Source organism: Zalophus californianus, chromosome 13, assembly GCF_009762305.2.
Source record: "Zalophus californianus isolate mZalCal1 chromosome 13, mZalCal1.pri.v2, whole genome shotgun sequence".
Taxonomy (NCBI): Eukaryota; Metazoa; Chordata; class Mammalia; order Carnivora; family Otariidae; genus Zalophus; species Zalophus californianus.
The window spans coordinates 48,657,364-48,674,754 of NC_045607.1; the positions used below are offsets into that span (position 1 = coordinate 48,657,364).

The 17,391-nt window shown below is 38.2% G+C and overlaps 1 protein-coding gene across 7 annotated transcripts in view; it reads right to left on the reverse strand.

The window, feature by feature from the left end:
• FOCAD (focadhesin) overlaps positions 1–17,391 on the reverse strand; it is a 310,627-nt gene that overhangs the window by 94,618 nt on the left and 198,618 nt on the right. For all 7 annotated transcript variants that reach the window (XM_027615362.2, XM_027615363.2, XM_027615366.2 and 4 more), the window contains 3 exons: positions 16,629–16,767; positions 11,457–11,642; positions 4,717–4,838 (listed from right to left, as the gene is read on the reverse strand). In XM_027615362.2, the coding sequence (XP_027471163.2) occupies positions 4,717–4,838; positions 11,457–11,642; positions 16,629–16,767 (447 nt within the window). The remainder of the gene's footprint in view (positions 1–4,716; positions 4,839–11,456; positions 11,643–16,628; positions 16,768–17,391) is intronic.

The following is a 17,391-nucleotide window of genomic DNA, read 5'->3' on the forward strand; positions in this document are numbered from 1 at the left end:
TAATTCATCATATCAACAAGTTTGAAAAGTATACAATCTTCTGAATAGACACAGAACAAAACATCTGACAAAATTCAACATCCGTTTGTGATAAAAACTCTCAGCAATTTAGAAATAAAAGGAAACTTTGTGAACCCGATAAAGGATATCTACAAAATCTTTATACTAAAATAAGCTAAATATAACATCATATTTAATGTTAAGACACTGAATGTTTTCCTGCAAGACTGTGTATAAGATAAGAAATGTCTACTCTTACCACTCCTGTTCAACACTGTACTAGAGGGCCCTATACAGTGTAATCAGGCAAGAAAAAAAAAAGCTACAAAAAAGCAACAAGAATATGTAAGTGGGTTTAGTAAAGTCATAGAAAAGTATCCATTATATGTTTATATACTAGCAATGAGCAGTTGCAAATTAAGACAAACGAAAAAGCAATTTAATTTGATGCAGTAGCATCAAAATACTTAGGGACATGCAAAACTCATTAAATCTAACAAAATATGCATTAGATTTGTAATAAAACAAAACACTGACTAAATTAATGGAAAGATACATATAAATGAGTTGAAAGGCTCAATATTAGTGAGATGTCAATTCTCTCCCAAATTGATCTACAGATTCAATACATTTCTAACCAAAATTACAGCAGGCTTTTTTGTAGTTTCTCAAAGCTGATTTAAAATTTACATGGAAAAGCCAAAGGCCCGAGATAACCACATTTTAAAACAACAAAATTGGAGGACTCGTATTACTTGATTTCAAGACTTTTTATAAAGCAACGTAATTAAGCTATGTGGTTTTGGTCAAAGTATACACACATAGATCAAGAGAATACAACTGAGTGCAGAAGTAGACCCATGCAGAGGCGCCTGGATGGCTCAGTCGGTTAAGCGGCTGCCTTCGGCTCAGGTCATGATCCCAGGGTCCTGGGATCGAGTCCTGCATCGGGCTCTCTGCTCAGTGGGGTGTCTGCTTCACCCTCTGCCTTCCCTCTGTGTGTGCTCATGCTCTCTCGCTCTCTCTAGCTCTCACTCTCTCAAATAAATAAATACAATCTTTAAAAAAAAAAAAAGAAGTGGACCCATACATATGGACAAATGACTCTCTACAGAGGTGCCTCGGTGAAGAAAGGGTGGTATATTCAATAACTATAACTCATATCACATGAAAAGTTAACTCACATAGATCCTAGGCTAGAATGTAAACTGTAAACTATAAAACTTCTATACATAAACACAGGAGATCATCAACAAACTAATGGATAAACTATATATGGTAGATTCACATAATGGAATATCATTCAGCCATAAAAAAGAATGAAGTCCTGACACATGCTACAGCACATATAAACTCTGAAAACATTATATACTAAGTAAAAAGTCAGACAAAAAAGACCACATATTGTATGATTCCATTTACATGATATGTCCAAAATACAGGAACTGTAGAGACAGAAAGTGGATTAGTGGTTCCTGGAGGCTAGGGAAAGAGGGAAAAGGAGTTTTCTGCTAATAGATACAGAATTTCTTTTTGGTGGGATGAAAACATTCTAAAATTGATTGTGCTGATGGTTTCACAACTGTGAGTAGCTAAAGCCACTGAATTGCACACATTAAATGAGTGGGTTTCATAGCACATTAATTATGTCTCGATTTTTGGGATCGAGTCCTGCGTCGGGCTCCCTGCTCCTTGGGAGCCTGCTTCTCCCTCTGCCTCTCTCTCTCTCTGTCTTTCATGAATAAATAAATAAAATCTTTAAAAAAAAAAGAAAGAAAGAAGAAAATGTAGGAGAAAAAAGAAAACAGAAGATATTTGAGGCTTTGGGTTAGACAGAACCCAAGGACTATGAATAGAAAACCTTGATGAACTAGAATTCTTTAAAGCTAACCATTTGCTCTTCAAAAAACACTGTCAAGGAAATAAAAAGACAACTTACAGATTTGGTAAACAAACAAACAAACAAAAACAATAAAACACCACATTTGCAAAACACATTTCTAATAAGGAATTTATACCAGAATATATAAAGATCTCTCATTTGAAAAGAAAAACCTGGTTAAAAAAAAAAAAAAACAGGCAAAACAACAGAATACTTCATGGAAGAAAAGGTATGACTGGCAAAAAAAAAAAAAAAAAAACATAAAAAGATGCTCAACATCAACAGTCATTAAGGAAACACAAAACCACAAAAGAGAAACCACCCTCCATGTACGAGAATGGCTAGCTTTTAAAAAACTGAGGAGTATGGGCAAAGAGGCAGAGCAGAGGGAACTCCCTTACATTGCCAGTGGGCACTCAAAATGGGATAGTCCCTAGGAAAACTTTGGTAGTTTGTTACATTCACTTACCATATGGCCTAGAAATCTCACTCCCACATCTTTATTTACTCAAAAGAAATGAAAACAGATGTCCACACATACACCTATATCTCATGAGAATTGCTTATAGTGGCTTCAGTCATAATTGCCCAAAACTGGAAACAACCCAAGGGTCAATCGATGGGTGAATAAACCAAATGAAACTCTCATGACAGAAATTTTTAAAATAAAAAGACTCAGAAGCAATAATGAGAACCCAAATAAGTTTGAAGAAATGTCACCTGCAACAATATCAGAAGGATCCCAACAAAATAAAGACCAGAACCAAGGAGAAGAGTAAGGAAATACTAGAGTCATCTTGGGAAGATCCAAAGATCTTTTTTAAATGCTCTCTGCTTAACCTGGGATGGTGTAGGGTAGTTCAAGGATCACCCTGAGTCTCATTGCCTGGTTCAGTTTCCAGGCTCCTGTTCTTATGAGCTCTGTGATCTCAAGCACATTAGCAGTACCAACCTCACAGTGTTACTGTAGAGATTAAATATATATATATATATATATATATATATATATATATATATATATATATATATATATATATTGCAATTTTTAAGAAACCTGAGCTGGTTATCAGCTATTATCATTGCAATTATTCTGATTAACAGGATTTTAAAACTCATATTATTTGTTGTCACCTAGTTTGAGAAACTGTATGACTCATTCTCTATCTCTGCCCTTTTAAAATGAATTACAAGATGAATCCAAACTAAAATCCTACCATAGATTCGACAAAATTCTATCCAATATATCTTCCAACTGACTCTTAAAATAATGATTTTCTCATCTCTTTGAAATTTTCTAGACATTCTAAACACAAGGAACAAGTATTTTAACTCAAATACTTTGTTCATATCCAAGGCACACCTCATAAATTCGGATGCCATTTGCTGAAACTTATTAGATTGCCTTCTGCTACTCCTCATATTAACACTTTTTCTTGTTTCTGTTCTGATGGTGACTTTTAAAATCAGCTTTCCACTAATACTTAACACTTTGGTTAAGTATCCTTCAATCTCCTAGGTGCACAGCTTAAAAGCACAAAAAGGGACCAAATCTCTCCCTTCTCCATAGCAAGTAAAAAGATGTTAAGGAAAACAAATCTAGAAATCACCTATGTTTTCTCTTTCATAAAATTAGACCTCTTTTCCTCCCAGATCTTTAGTCCCTCCTTAGGTAGGCGAAGACACTTAACTGGACAAAAAAGGCTTTGAACCAAGTATTTACATAATTGCAACTCTAATTAAATATATGAAAGAACATGGGTGGCATAGGATAAAGACAGATCTCTAAAAACTGGATATGCTACTGGTGGCAACAGAGAGGATGCAGCATATAATCCAGCCAAATTAGTGATGCCAAGATTTATAAATTACGCACCAAAATGAGATCTGGTACAAATATACTGTAGCAGCTCTAATTACGTTTACATCAAACCATTAAATGTTTTACAATTCCTATCTTCATTTGTAAGTGGTATATAACCTACCATGTCTAAATTATATAAAATAAACCTCTTTACTATGATACTTTGTTATTCATTTATTTTAATTTATATACACCTGAATGAGTAATGGTCCTAAAATGTTTAAAGATAACACCAAAGCACACATTTCCCACATGCTCTCCAGATTCTCTCTTCCCTCTGGGGTTGCTATAATATGATATGATCAGACTTTATACAAATCATCTCATGGCACCACATAACTTTATTTTTTAAAAGGGTAGCCTAAAGGAAAAACAGAATAAACACTAAAACCAAAGGGTTTTTTTCCTTAAACACTTTTATTTACTGTTAATGCCCAACATTCATACTTGCAAAGGATTCAAATCAAGAAACAGGCAAGATTATTTCTTTAAATAATAAGCTGGTATTTATTCTGAACAATACAAGTTAAACAATGATGAAATAAACCAAATTCCTACATACTACTCCCTAATAATAAGGCTGGGCAGTGGGAAAAGCATGCTACTTTCTTTCAGAAACACTTCCAAATATTTTAGTATTCAATCGGGTCAACTATTTTGGTTGCCTTTAAAAGCAATTTACAGAGGTGCATGGGTGGCTCAGTTAGTTAAGGGTCTGCCTTCAGCTCAGGTCATGATCCTGGGGTCCTGGGATCAAGCCCTGCATCAGGCTCCGTGCTCAGTGAGGAACCTGCTTCTCCTTCCCCCTGCCCCATCTCATGCTCTCTCTTGCTATCTCTCTTTCAAATAAATAATAAAATCCTTGAAAAAAATAAAATGAACACACACTAAACTTCATGATCGTAAACTTAAGGGGGAAACCCCTAAACATATACAAGCAAGAACCTGTTACACAGCATGGGGAGGCACCTACCTCATGCACTAGAGCGAGTGAGGTCTGCTTGAAACTTCGCCCTCTATTGGCCATCAGTCGATTCAATGGTTTGCCATCTTTACTCTGATAGGTTGAAACATCGTAACAAAATAACATACCACCTGAGGGGGAAAAAACAATTTATAAAAAAATTTCTTATGGAAAAAATTAATTAGATTCCCATAGTCTCAGTAACCCATATTCAATCAATCTGCATAGAGAGATTTATCTATTTATTTTAAAAGATTTTATTTATTTGACAGAGAGCATGCATACTGGAGAACAAGAGCAAGGGGAGGGGCAGAGGGAGAGAGAGAAACAGAACCCCCACTGAGCAAGGAGCCCAATGTGGGGCTCAATCCCAGGACCCTGAGATTGTGACCTGAGCCGAAGGGAGATGCTTAACTGACTGAGCCCCCAGGCACCCCTGGATAGAGAGATTCAGAAATTAAAATAATTTGCTAAGCAAATTATGATTTTTGACTACTGGTGTCTATGGAAAGAAAAAATAGAAGAGATGTAAGAAGTTAGCAGTTACCATATTCAAATTATCACTTATTTATGAGCCTTATTCATTTGTAAATAAATGAACAAATTTATAATTCATGATTTATTTTAAATTTTGTCAGCTGTTACTTCCAGAGATTTTTTTAATTTTTTAAGAATAAATTCCAAATAGGGGCGCCTGGGTAGCTCAGGTGGTTGAGCATCTGCCTCTTGATTTCAGCTCAGGTCATGATCTCAGGGTCCTGTGAGTGGGCCCCACGTGGGGCTCCCCACTCAGCAGGGAGTTGGCCTGAGGATTCTCTCTCTCCCTCTGCCCCTGCCGTCACTTGTGTGCACTCTCTAAATAAATAAATCTTAAAAAAAAAAAGAAAGAAGAAGAAAAAGAAGAAGAAGAAGAAGAAATTCCAACTAAAGAGAAATGCTTACACATATCAATCCTCGTGAACTCCTGATAACAGGGGTTCCTTTAGGTTATACCCACAAGTGGACACGTTTTCCTTCACCCCTACACTCACATGCATTCACTCTCCCCTTCTTCCTCCCCCCTCCTCTTCTTCTAACCTTTCTCCTCCCTGTCCTCCCTGCTCTGGTCCGCTAAGTTCTCAAACTGAACTTGCAGCTCCAGCTGGCCCCCAGTGTCAACTGAAAAGCAAAGAAAGACAGCCAAATGCTAGAAGTCGTCTTGGAAGCTATCTGGGTAATTGTGAGCCAATAAGAAGACACACTCAAGAACTGAAATAATTTAAAACATAGAGATCATTACATTTTTAAATATCTCCTATTGAAGTATGATATACACAGAGAAAAGTACACATCGTAAGCATAGAGCTCAATGAATTTTCACAAACTGAACATGTAATTGGCACCCAGATCAAGACACAAACCATTGTCCACATCCCAGAAGCCTTTCTCATGTCTCCTTCCAGTCACGTCCACCCCACCCCAAATGTACCAATCTGCCAACAACCATTTTGCCTACTTTGGTACTTTATATAAATGGAATTAGACTGTATATATGTTTTTATATCTGGCTTTGTTCACTCAAAAAATCACTGCGAGAATCATCCACATTATTCGCAGATGTAGTCTATTCATTCCATCTATATCCCATCGCGTGAATATAACACAACTTATTTATCCATTTTACTGTCAATAGGCATTTAGACAGCTTCCAAGTTTAAGGCCACTCAAATAACGCTGCTATGGACATTACAGTATGTCTTTTTGGGATTTCATTTAGGTTTATCCCTAGCGTGGAATAACTAGGTAAAACAGGGTATGAATTTGTTCAGAACCAGTTTTGCAAAGTGGTTGTACGAACTCACATTCCCAGCCCCAGTTCGGGTTGCTCCACATATTTACCAATACTTTTTCCCTTCCATCTTTTTTCACTTCAGCCAACCTGATAAATATGGAATGGTATCTTACTGTGGTTTTAATTTGCATTTCTCTGATAATGAAGTTGACTCAATGTTCATTGGACATTGGAATTTCTTCTTTTGGAGGCTGTGTTCAATTCTGTTTCCAATTTTTTTTTGAGTGCCTTTCTTATTAATTTGCAAAAAATATCTGATATAATCTAAATTGAGTCCTTTATCAGAGATATGTCTTATAAATACCTTCTTTGCATTCCATGGCCTGCCTTCAAGTGCTCTTAATGGTAGATTCTGGTTAACACGTGTTCTTGATTTTAATATAATTTGTTATTTTTGTAATTACGGATTTTAATTATAGGATCATTTGTTGAAAAGATCATCCCTTTTCTCCACAGCATTACAGGGTCACCTATGTAAGAAATCTGGTGGGGACCTTGATATGTGGGTCTGTTTCTGGACACTCTATATTCTTCATTGGTCAATCTGTCTATCCTTGCACCAATACCACACTGTCAATTATTGTGGCTTTATGATAGGTCTTGATATCTGGTAATGTATATCCTCCTACTTTGGTGTTGTTCTTCAACATTACTTTGGCTAATTTTGGCCTTTCCATTTCCACACAAATTTTAGAATCAGCTTGTCATATTGCTAGGGACTGGAATGAATCTATACATTAATTTAAGAGAACTGACATTTTTACAAACTAGAGTCTTCTAGTCCATCAACATTGCACATCACTTCGTTTATTAGGATGTCTTTAATTTTTCTCCATAATATTTTGTAGCTTCCAGTGTAAAGGTTTTATGTACTCTGTTAAATTTATCATAGGTAATTAATATTTTTCAGTGCTGTTATAAATGGTATAATCTTTTAATTTCTTTTTTATTATGGTATATAAAAACATATAATTGATTTGTATGTTGACCTTTGTATGTATAAGTAACCTTGAATTCATTTACTAATCCTAATTCGTCTGTAGATTATATTGGATTTTCCATGTATTATACAATTGTCTACAAATAATGACTATTTAATTGAGTAATCACTAATGAATATTTTTCTAATTTTTTTTTTTAACTAAGTTTTACAGGGACCCCTGGGTGGCTCAGTCAGTTAAGCATCAGCCTTCAGTGCAGGTCACGATCTCAGAGTCCTGGGATCCACCCCACATCCGGCTCTCTGCTCAGCATGGAGTCTGCTTCTCCCTCTCGCTCTCCCTCTGTGCTCTCTCTCTCTCTCAAATAAAGTCTTTTTTTTTTTTTATTTAATTGACAGAGAGAGAGAGAGAGAGACAGCAAGAGAGGGATCACAAGGAGGGGGAGTGAGGGAGGGAGAAGCAGGCTTCCCACCAAGCAGAGGGCCCAATGCGGGGCTCGATCCCAGGACCCTGGGATCATGACCTGAGCCGAAGGCAGTCGCCCAACCAACTGAGCCAACCAACTGAGCCACCCAGGTGCCCCTCAAATAAATAAAGTCTTTAAAGGAGAGAAAAGAAAAGTTTTTAAGCTAAGCTTTACACCCAACATGGGGCTTGAAGTTTGAGAGTTGCATGCTCTACCAACTGAGCCAGCCAGGCACCCCACTGATGACTATTTTAATAGCTATTTTTTTGCCTGCAAATAATTAGTATTTTACCTCTTCCTTTCTAATCCTTATGACTTTTATTTTTCTTGGCTTATTACACTAGGTATAGTCTTCATTACAATACTGAAAAATAGTGCTTATAACAAACATCCCTATCTTTTTCCCAATCTCAGGAGTAAAAGTTTCAATATTCCAGTATGAAGTACAAAGACAGCATTGTAGATGTTCTTTATGAGAATTTTAAAAAGTTCCCTTCCATTCATAGTTTAATGCCAGTCTTTTTTGTATCATGAATGGGAACAAAATTTTTCAAAGGCTTTTTCTGCATCTACTGAGATCATCTAAAGATCATTCTGCCTTTTTCTATTAATATACTGAATTATACTGATTTTCAAACATTAAAGTAACCTCACTTAGTTGTTATGTATTATCTTCTGTATTGCTAAATTCAATTTTCTAATATATTTTTTGGGTATTTTTACAACTTTGCATAAGGAAAAGACTGTTTTATAATATTCCCTTCTTGTACTATCAAGATTATGTCGACCTCATCAACTGAGCCACCCAGGTATCCCACTTTAAAACATTTTTTAGGGACGCTTGGGTGGCTCAGTCAGTTAAGCGTCTGCCTTCAGATCAGGTCATGGGATGGAGTCTCATGTCGGGCTTCCTGCTCAGCGGGGAGTCTGCTTCTCCCTCTACTCCTCACCCCCGGCCTATGCTTGTGCTCAATCTCTCTCTCAAAAATAAATAAATAAAATCTTTAAGAAATTGTTTTAACGTTTCCCACTATTATTGTAGGTTTGTCCATTTTTTTAAATTTAAATTCGTTAGTTAACATAGAGTATAATATTAGTTTCAGGTATACAATAGAGTGATTCAAAACTTCCATACAACACCTGATGCTCATCACAACAGGTGCACTCCTTAATCCCCATCACCTATTAACCCAGGCCCCCACCCACCTTCCTTCTGGTAGGTTTGTCCATTTTGTCTTTTAGCTTTGTGAATGTTTTTCATACATTTTAAAAATTATGCTATTTTGTGTACACTGATTAGAACTGTGATAATTTCTTAATGGAATGACTTCTTTATCTCCATGAAATGTCCCCTTCATTTCAAAGCTTTTTTCTTTTTCATACATCCCTTTCCATTGAATACTGGACAGTATACAAAGGAAACACAGAAAACCTAAATGATATTATTTTTTTTTACTCAGAGAGGAGTTTCTCCTCCCCTCTTTCAGGTAGATAGAACAAGGGACTCATCATTTAAACTGAATCAGAGATTGAACTGGGTTAGGCTTGATTATAGCTTTGGTAAATCTCAGTCTCCCTCTGGTTCAACCCTGTTCCTAGGGCATACCTCTCCCAAGATTTTCATCTGACATCCTAATTGGTCTCCTCAATACGGAAAGCTTATAAGAGATTCAGATGTGTCCTCCGAAGTTTTCAGTTTAGCTCTTCAACCTCCCATCCCATAAACCTTCGAAATTTGATAAGTATCTTGAGGGAGAAATAGGCTATGTGTCTGAGGCCCCACAAGTCCCCAGTTTTACCACTCAGACACCATATGAATGACAAGGTCTCTGTTGGTTTCTCTGCCTCCTGCACCAGCCTCTTGTTAAGGTCAAGCCTGAATTTCAGTCTCCAGCTGAGACCAGACTAAGTAAGTGCCCCCAGGTGAAAAGAGGTGTAGCTCTTCAGTATCAATTCACTACTTGTGTGCTTTGCTTTCAGGCCCACTCTCCTAGCTCCTAAGCACAGCGAAGCGGGAGATTTCACTTCATCTCTCAGAAGCACCAGTCTAGTTCTTTAACTCTCCGTGCAAACTCAAAATTCAGTCAGATAGCTTATGAGAAAAATCTCTAGTTTCTCACCTCTATAAGTCAGAGTCTTCAGAGAACCAGAATCTCAATCTCAATCTCTCTCTCCCCACCTCTCCCTCTCCCCTCCACCTTTCTCTCTCTCTATATGGGGAGATTTATTATAGGAATTGGCTCACAAGATTATGGAGGCTAAGAAGTCCCATGATCTTGCTGTCTGCAAGCTGGAGATCCAGGAAGGCTGGTGGTGTAATTCAGTAATTCAATGTAATTCAGAGAAGATGGATGTCCTAGCTAAGGAGAGAACAAATTCACCCTTCTTCTAGCTCTCTAGTCAGGCCATCAGTGAATTGGATGTTGCCCACCCACATTGTTGAGAGTGACCTTCTTCCCTCAGTCTACTGATTGAAATCCTAACCTCTTCTGGAAACACACTCAAAAACGTCCAGAAGTAATGTTTTACCAGCTATCTGAGTATCACTTAGCCCAGTCAAGTTGACACAGAAAATGAGCCATCACATCACTCTAGACCCATGAAACCACTAAAAGCTCCACTGGTTTCTCTATACTCCAACAGACCTCTTCTTGGGCCAAGCCCCAATCCTAGCACACAACCAAAATCAGTGACTATCTCCCATGGGGCAGCGGGGGCACAGTCCTAAAATGTTCTTTCTCCCCTTTCTGTAGTTTTAGTCTACCTGTCTTTGCTTCTCCAGTTCTCTGATGCCTTTAAAATGTGGTTTATTTTGGTCATTTGTCCAGTTGTGTCAAAATGTCAGCAGCAATGGTGCTCTGCCATGACCTATCACATCTGTCTTGGAAGTGGAAGTTACATCCTTACGTTAAAAACCTACACCTTCATACACACACACACACACACACACACACACACACACACACACACACACACAAATGGAATATTATGCAGCCATCAAAAAATGAAATCTTGACATTTGCGACGACGTGAATAGAACTAGAGGGTGTTATGCTAAGTGAAATAAGTCAATCAGAGAAAGACAAGTATCATATGATCTCACTGATATGTGGAATTTGAGAAACAAGACAGAAGATCATAGGGGAAGGGAGGGAAAAATGAAACAAGATGAAACCAGAGAGGGAGACAAACCATAAGAGACTCTTAATCTCAGGAAACAAACTGAGGGTTGCTGGAGTGGTGGGGGGTGGGAGGGATGGGGTGGCTGGGTGACAGACACTGGGGAGGGTATGTGCTATGGTGAGTGCTGTGAATTGTGTTAGACTGATGAATCACAGACCTGTACCCCTGAAACAAATAATACATTATATGCTAATAAAAAAAATCCTAAGTATTTAGTAATACAAACACACACACACAAAATAAATAAAATGCTCAGTGTGTGATAAGCAAAACCAAAACAAAACAAAAACAAAAACACCTGTACCTTGATACTATGTACTGTACGTACCTGCAAGGCCAGGTTTCAGACCTGGCTGCTTATTGGTTTCATACATTTTCAATATAAAATTGGGGATTCCTGCTACAGTTTTTCCTTGGTCTGACCGGACACCTCCTTTTAATGCAGAGTGATACACTCCTCGGGGCATATTCACCATTTCCTGCTTCACAAGAGATGTAAAAAATTCCTCCAAAGCTGAAAGAGATGAAAGGAAATCAGAAGTAGAGTAAATATAGTATGTTAGGAGAGAATCAATCATTCATTCTTAACTCATATATGCGTGTGCGTGCGTGCGTGTGTTAAGTATGTATATGCTTGCCCAATCATTCATTCTTAACTCATATATGTGTGTGCGTGCGTGTGTATGTATATGCTTGCCCAATCATTCATTCTTAACTCATATATGTGTGTGCGTGTGTGCATGTGTAAGTATGTATATGCTTGCCGTAGATACTTATACACACACAGATACAGAGACATAGGAGCAATATTTCAAACCAAACTTCACAAAGTAAACAGGGAACTCTTGATCCCCATCCCTTTCTTAGTCTTCCCAAATTAGAACACGGCACCCAGTTACTCAAACTTAAAAACGGAGACATTCTTAATTCCTCTCTTTCTCCTACTTCTCACAAGTAATCCATTAGCAAATCCTTCTAGATCTACCTTCAAAAATATGTCCCGGATCCATCCATTTCTCTCCATTTTGCTGCTACTTGGCCAGTTATCTTCTCTCTTCCTCATCGGGCCAAATTTAAAAACTAACTTGGTGTCTTCTCCTCAGGACCACCCCCACAAACCATCCTCTGCCCGGAAGCCAGGATTTTATGTCACTGCCTTCCCTAACATCTTCCAGTGATTCTTCACCATACACGGAATAACATTATTGCTTAACATTTCTACTTATTATAGACAGAAATATGGGCTCAGAAGACAATAGGATACCCAAACAAAATACTTGCTAAGACTATAGGTTCATACTCAAGTGTTATTTTTCCAAGGACCACCAGAGGTTGCCAATGCAAAAACAAAAACAACACACATATGAAAGCTAAACAAATGTGTGGAAAACAAAAAAGAAAACCACTGTATGTGCCTCTCATAGGAACAAAAAAGAAGGGTCCACCTGACGAAACTGGAATTTCATTCTTAGTAGATTGAAAAGTCTGCATTAAATGACCATGATTAAATTAAAGGCAGCGAGTGCTCAATGGAGTATCTATTATGTGCCCAGGTCTGTCATTCCTATATAGAACCTTCGCAGAAGCGACCATGCTTCTCCATTCACAGCCCGGAGAACACCTGTGTGGGATGTTTTCCATTTACCCCTCCAGACCCACCCTCTGCCCTCTCAACCCTGCTCAGTGACCTGGAGGAATGACCTTTAACAACTGCATCCACAGGCTCCCTTGTCCTTTGGCTTCCAGTTGGCTTTAACCAATGGGAGACACTTGCAGGAGGTCAGAGGGTGGAAACAGAGTGAGGTCAGGGCATATATTCCCCAGACCCCCCTCCTGCAGGACTGCTACCAGTTGCCTGCATCCCTTTTCTGCAGGGCCTGGCCCCCACTTAGGCAGCACTAATTATGACACAGATGCTCTCCGTAATTCTCCAAACTGCTATGCCCCTTCCTTACCTCTTCAGGCCCAGAAGTATTAACCACTCTAGGATGAGGCACCACTGCTTGTGAATTTCCTTCAGCCCTGACCACACAACTGTCAAGAGTCCCTGGACTCCATCTGAATGTGCCTTTTCTGTCAAGACCCTGATCGATGCATCATCTAAATGAAAGAAATGAGTAACATCCAATTGCATCCAATATGCATGCACATGTGTGACCGCTTCACACTGAGTGTTAGTACAGACTCTTCAGAATGTAGCAAAGAATCACGTTTGGGAGGACAGAGGAGCTATGGTGAGAGAAGATAATTTCATGGCTTCTCCGAAGGGATTCTATTTTGGCAAAAAGCTCACACACATCAGGAGGTAAGTACGCATCTGCGCATCCACTAACTCAGGAATGCAAATTTGTCTACTTGTCAAGTTCTTCAGAGAGCTAAGGATTCTCAAATTAACTCCAGACCCGAAAATAGTTTAAATGAGGGTATGATACCATGGGTATAACCAATACATACAGCACCATCTTTCCCCAACCACTAAGCCAGCGACTAGGAATCTTTCTGCTGCTTCTGAGCCGGGCCCTGTCTCTCCAGATGACCAGGTGAGAATTTAAAAGAGCTGAAAATTTGTAGAACAGAGTGTTAGATATAAATTTTTAAAACAACCCCAATGTCCTTTAACAAGTGAGGAGACAAACTGTGCACATACCACAGTGGAATACAACTCAGCAATTAAAAAAAATTGAGATAGGCCAGTATTTGGATAAATATCAAAAACATTATGCTGAGTGAAAAAAAAAGTTAAACCAAAAAGTGTATATACAATATATGGAAAACACCACCACCAACAGCTGGAGAAACCCTAATAGGTCTATACTTTGGTTACTTGCTTTGTACCCATGGGAATTTCCTGGTTGTAATAACGAACTAAGGTATGGTGAGATGTTGTGCAGCGGGGTAAAAGTACACGGGAACTCTCTAAAGTGTATTCGTAACTTCTTTTAGGTCTAAAATTCTGTCCAAATAAAAAGTAAATAAATACCAGTAACATCCCCAATTAAAGTAATGCCAATTACTGGATTCACGCTGCAGCTGCTGTTACGTCTACTTAAAAGGGCAAGAAGAGAAGAGGACCGGGATTCACTCACACTCGGTGCAACTGGGTTTTCTGGCTCTCTGGCACTAGAGAGCTCCTCTACTCTCCACCCTATACATTTTAGGGTACATATTCCTAAGGCTCGTGCTTTCCCCTGGTTCTTTTTTGACTAGTCCGGTCATTGCAGGGAAAGTGAGGCACAGAGAGAGAACTTTGCCCACGGGGACACGGTTTGCCAGACACAGGCGGCATGTACAGCAGCCTCATCTGAGTCTAATTACTGAATTTTCTCAAACAGATACAGTTGCTGAACTCAGAGCCTCCCCTTCTTGCTCAGGGAAAGGCACTTGAACAAGGCACAAGAACAAACGACGTAGAAGAACAGGTTACTGGCCACCACATCCTGAGAGGAGAGAAGCAAATGCATGCCTTGACCACACCTTTTCCTTTTTCCAATACAACAAGACTGGAGGGAAGGACCCACGTCACTAGGAACAATGTCATTTATTTATTTTTTATCATGTTATGTTAATCACCATACATTACATCATGAGTTTTTGATGTAGTGTTCCATGATTCATTGTTTGTGTATAACACCCAGTGCTCCATGCAGAACGTACCCTCTTTAATACCCATCACCAGGCTAACCCATCCCCCACCCCCCTCCCCTCTAGAACCCTCAGTTTGTTTCTCAGAGTCCATAGTCTCTCATGGTTCATCTCTCCCTCCGATTCCCCCCCCCCTTCATTTTTCCCTTCCTTCCCCTAATGTCATCCCTGCTATTCCTTATGTTCCACAAATAAGTGAAACCATATGATAATTGACTTTCTTTGCTTGACTTATTTCACTTAGCATAATCTCCTCCAGTTCCATCCATGTCAGATTAAACTCTAAATGGATGAAAGACCTCAATGTGAGACAGGAATCCATCAAAATCCTAGAGGAGAACATAGACAGTAACCTCTTCTACATTGGCCACAGCAACTTCCTTCAAGACACGTCTCCAAAGACAAGGGAAACAAAAGCGAAAAATAACCACTGGGACTTCATCAAGATAAAAAGCTTCTGCACAGCAAAGGAAACAGTCCACAAAATAAAGAGGCAACCCACAGAATGGGAGAAGATATTTGCAAATGACACTACAGATAAAGGACTGGTATCCAAGATCTATAAAGAACTTCTCAAACTCAACACCCAAAAAACAAATAATCAAGTCAAAAAATGGGCAGAAAACATGAACAGACACTTCTCCAAAGAAGACATACGAATGGCTAACAGACACATGAAAAAATGTTCAACATCATTAGCCATCAGGGAAATTCAAATCTAAACCACACTGAGATACCACCACCTCACACCAGTTAGAATGGCAAAAATTGACAAGGCAAGAAACAACAAATGCTGGAGAGGGTGTGGAGAAAGGGGAACAACGTCATTTAAAAAGCCCAAAAGAACTTTCCCCTCTAAGGCGACTTTGGGATACAGGAGGAACTCTGGATGACAGTTATTTCCTTCCTAGGACTACTAAAACAGCAGAGGGGTCCTAGACTCTGAAGAGCTTTCTGGAAATGGGGAAGAACAGAAGAGAGGACCAGGGAATAAATCTTTAAGGCTTGTTCTGGACATCAAGAGAAAAGGAAGGGACAGGAGCTTTGTCTAAAAATAGATAATATATATTTGCCTGAATTCCTCAGGAAATCTCCATGTAGGGTGAAACCAAGGGAAAAAATGTCCCCTAGTATAGGATATTGAGATTATGATTGATCAGATAACATTTCTTGAGTGTACTGAACTTAATTTTCAGAAATTGACTTTATACATCCATATATATTTAAGGTAGAATTGGGACAGAACAAGGTAATAGATGCTCGCTCGGCAAAATGTTCGCTAAGACTGAATTAGAATAATTAGATATAATTAGAATAATTTCTTTAAATGTCAAGGACCTGTAAGCTTTTTATCAAAATGGAATGATCATACAATTTAATCCATTTTTTAAACCATCAATTTGCAGCTCTCAAATATTGATACCATCTTTGGAATAATTCTAAAGAAAGAATAAATTCATAAATGAAAGTACCCAATAAGTCTCTGAAGAGTCTAACCATCTTTTCATTTAGCTTATAGAATAAAGAACTATTATTGGAGCCAGCGACTTGAAGTCCCATTGCAAATTGGTCTCGTAGAATATAGCTTTTGAAATGAATTTTAATTTCTCACTGAAAATGGTTGTTTAAACTAGTTTTCCGGTTCAATTTTCTTCGACTCTAATGCTTTTCGGTGTGTTCTGAACACCATCACTACCTCAAGCAGTCCCTCTACAACAGATGGATACATTGTGCCTTGCAGACAGAAAGTAAGCTCTAATTAAAGTAAGCTATCATACGTACACATCACAAAAGAACACAATCAGACAGGTAAAATCCCTGAAAAATGCTGGCTTCCCTGCCACTACATAGGAGTCACCTGGTAAGACCAAAGGAGCAGTAAGTGACAACAGCTTGAGATAGCAAGAGCCAGGAACAGAAAGATCCACATCCTTCTCATCGCCCTCATCATCTTCATCTTCATCTAGCTCATCGGGAGTAGGGATTTCCGGTCTTATCTGAAATGACAGAGAAGGCAATACTAAACTATTATGTAAAATCTTTTCCTTGCACTTTTTATGTCGAGATTTAAAAACTGAGTTAGACTCATTACACTGTAATGTCAAAAGACCATTGAAAATTAATTTAAAATATCTATTCATTTTCAGATTAACTGAATGATAAACTCTATCTTAGTAGATACAATCCCAGATCCATGTAAAGCACTAATGGTAATATACTAAGAAAATTACCATAAGCCAGGGTAAGCAATGATTATTATAGAACACTAATAAAATTTTACACCATCTGACAATAAAATGCAAACACTGACACATTCAATATATTGAATTTCTGTGGTTTATAATTAAATATTTGCCTTGTCGGAATACTTCTTTTTTAACTTCTGATTCTAGCCCTATCTCTATGGCAAAGCTTAAAATCTTCCAGTAGAATATATACTAGAGATCAGGAAAGGACAGAATGCATTAGTTGACTTTCGTTTAGACTTGGCAGTTTGTTGCTATAAAATATAAAAACACTAAAATCTGTAACTGGTAGCTACACTTTACTGTGTCTAATTTGCAATTTGAAGATTCTGTTTGAACCAAAAATTTAGGTTTGTTTGAACCAAAAATTTGAAA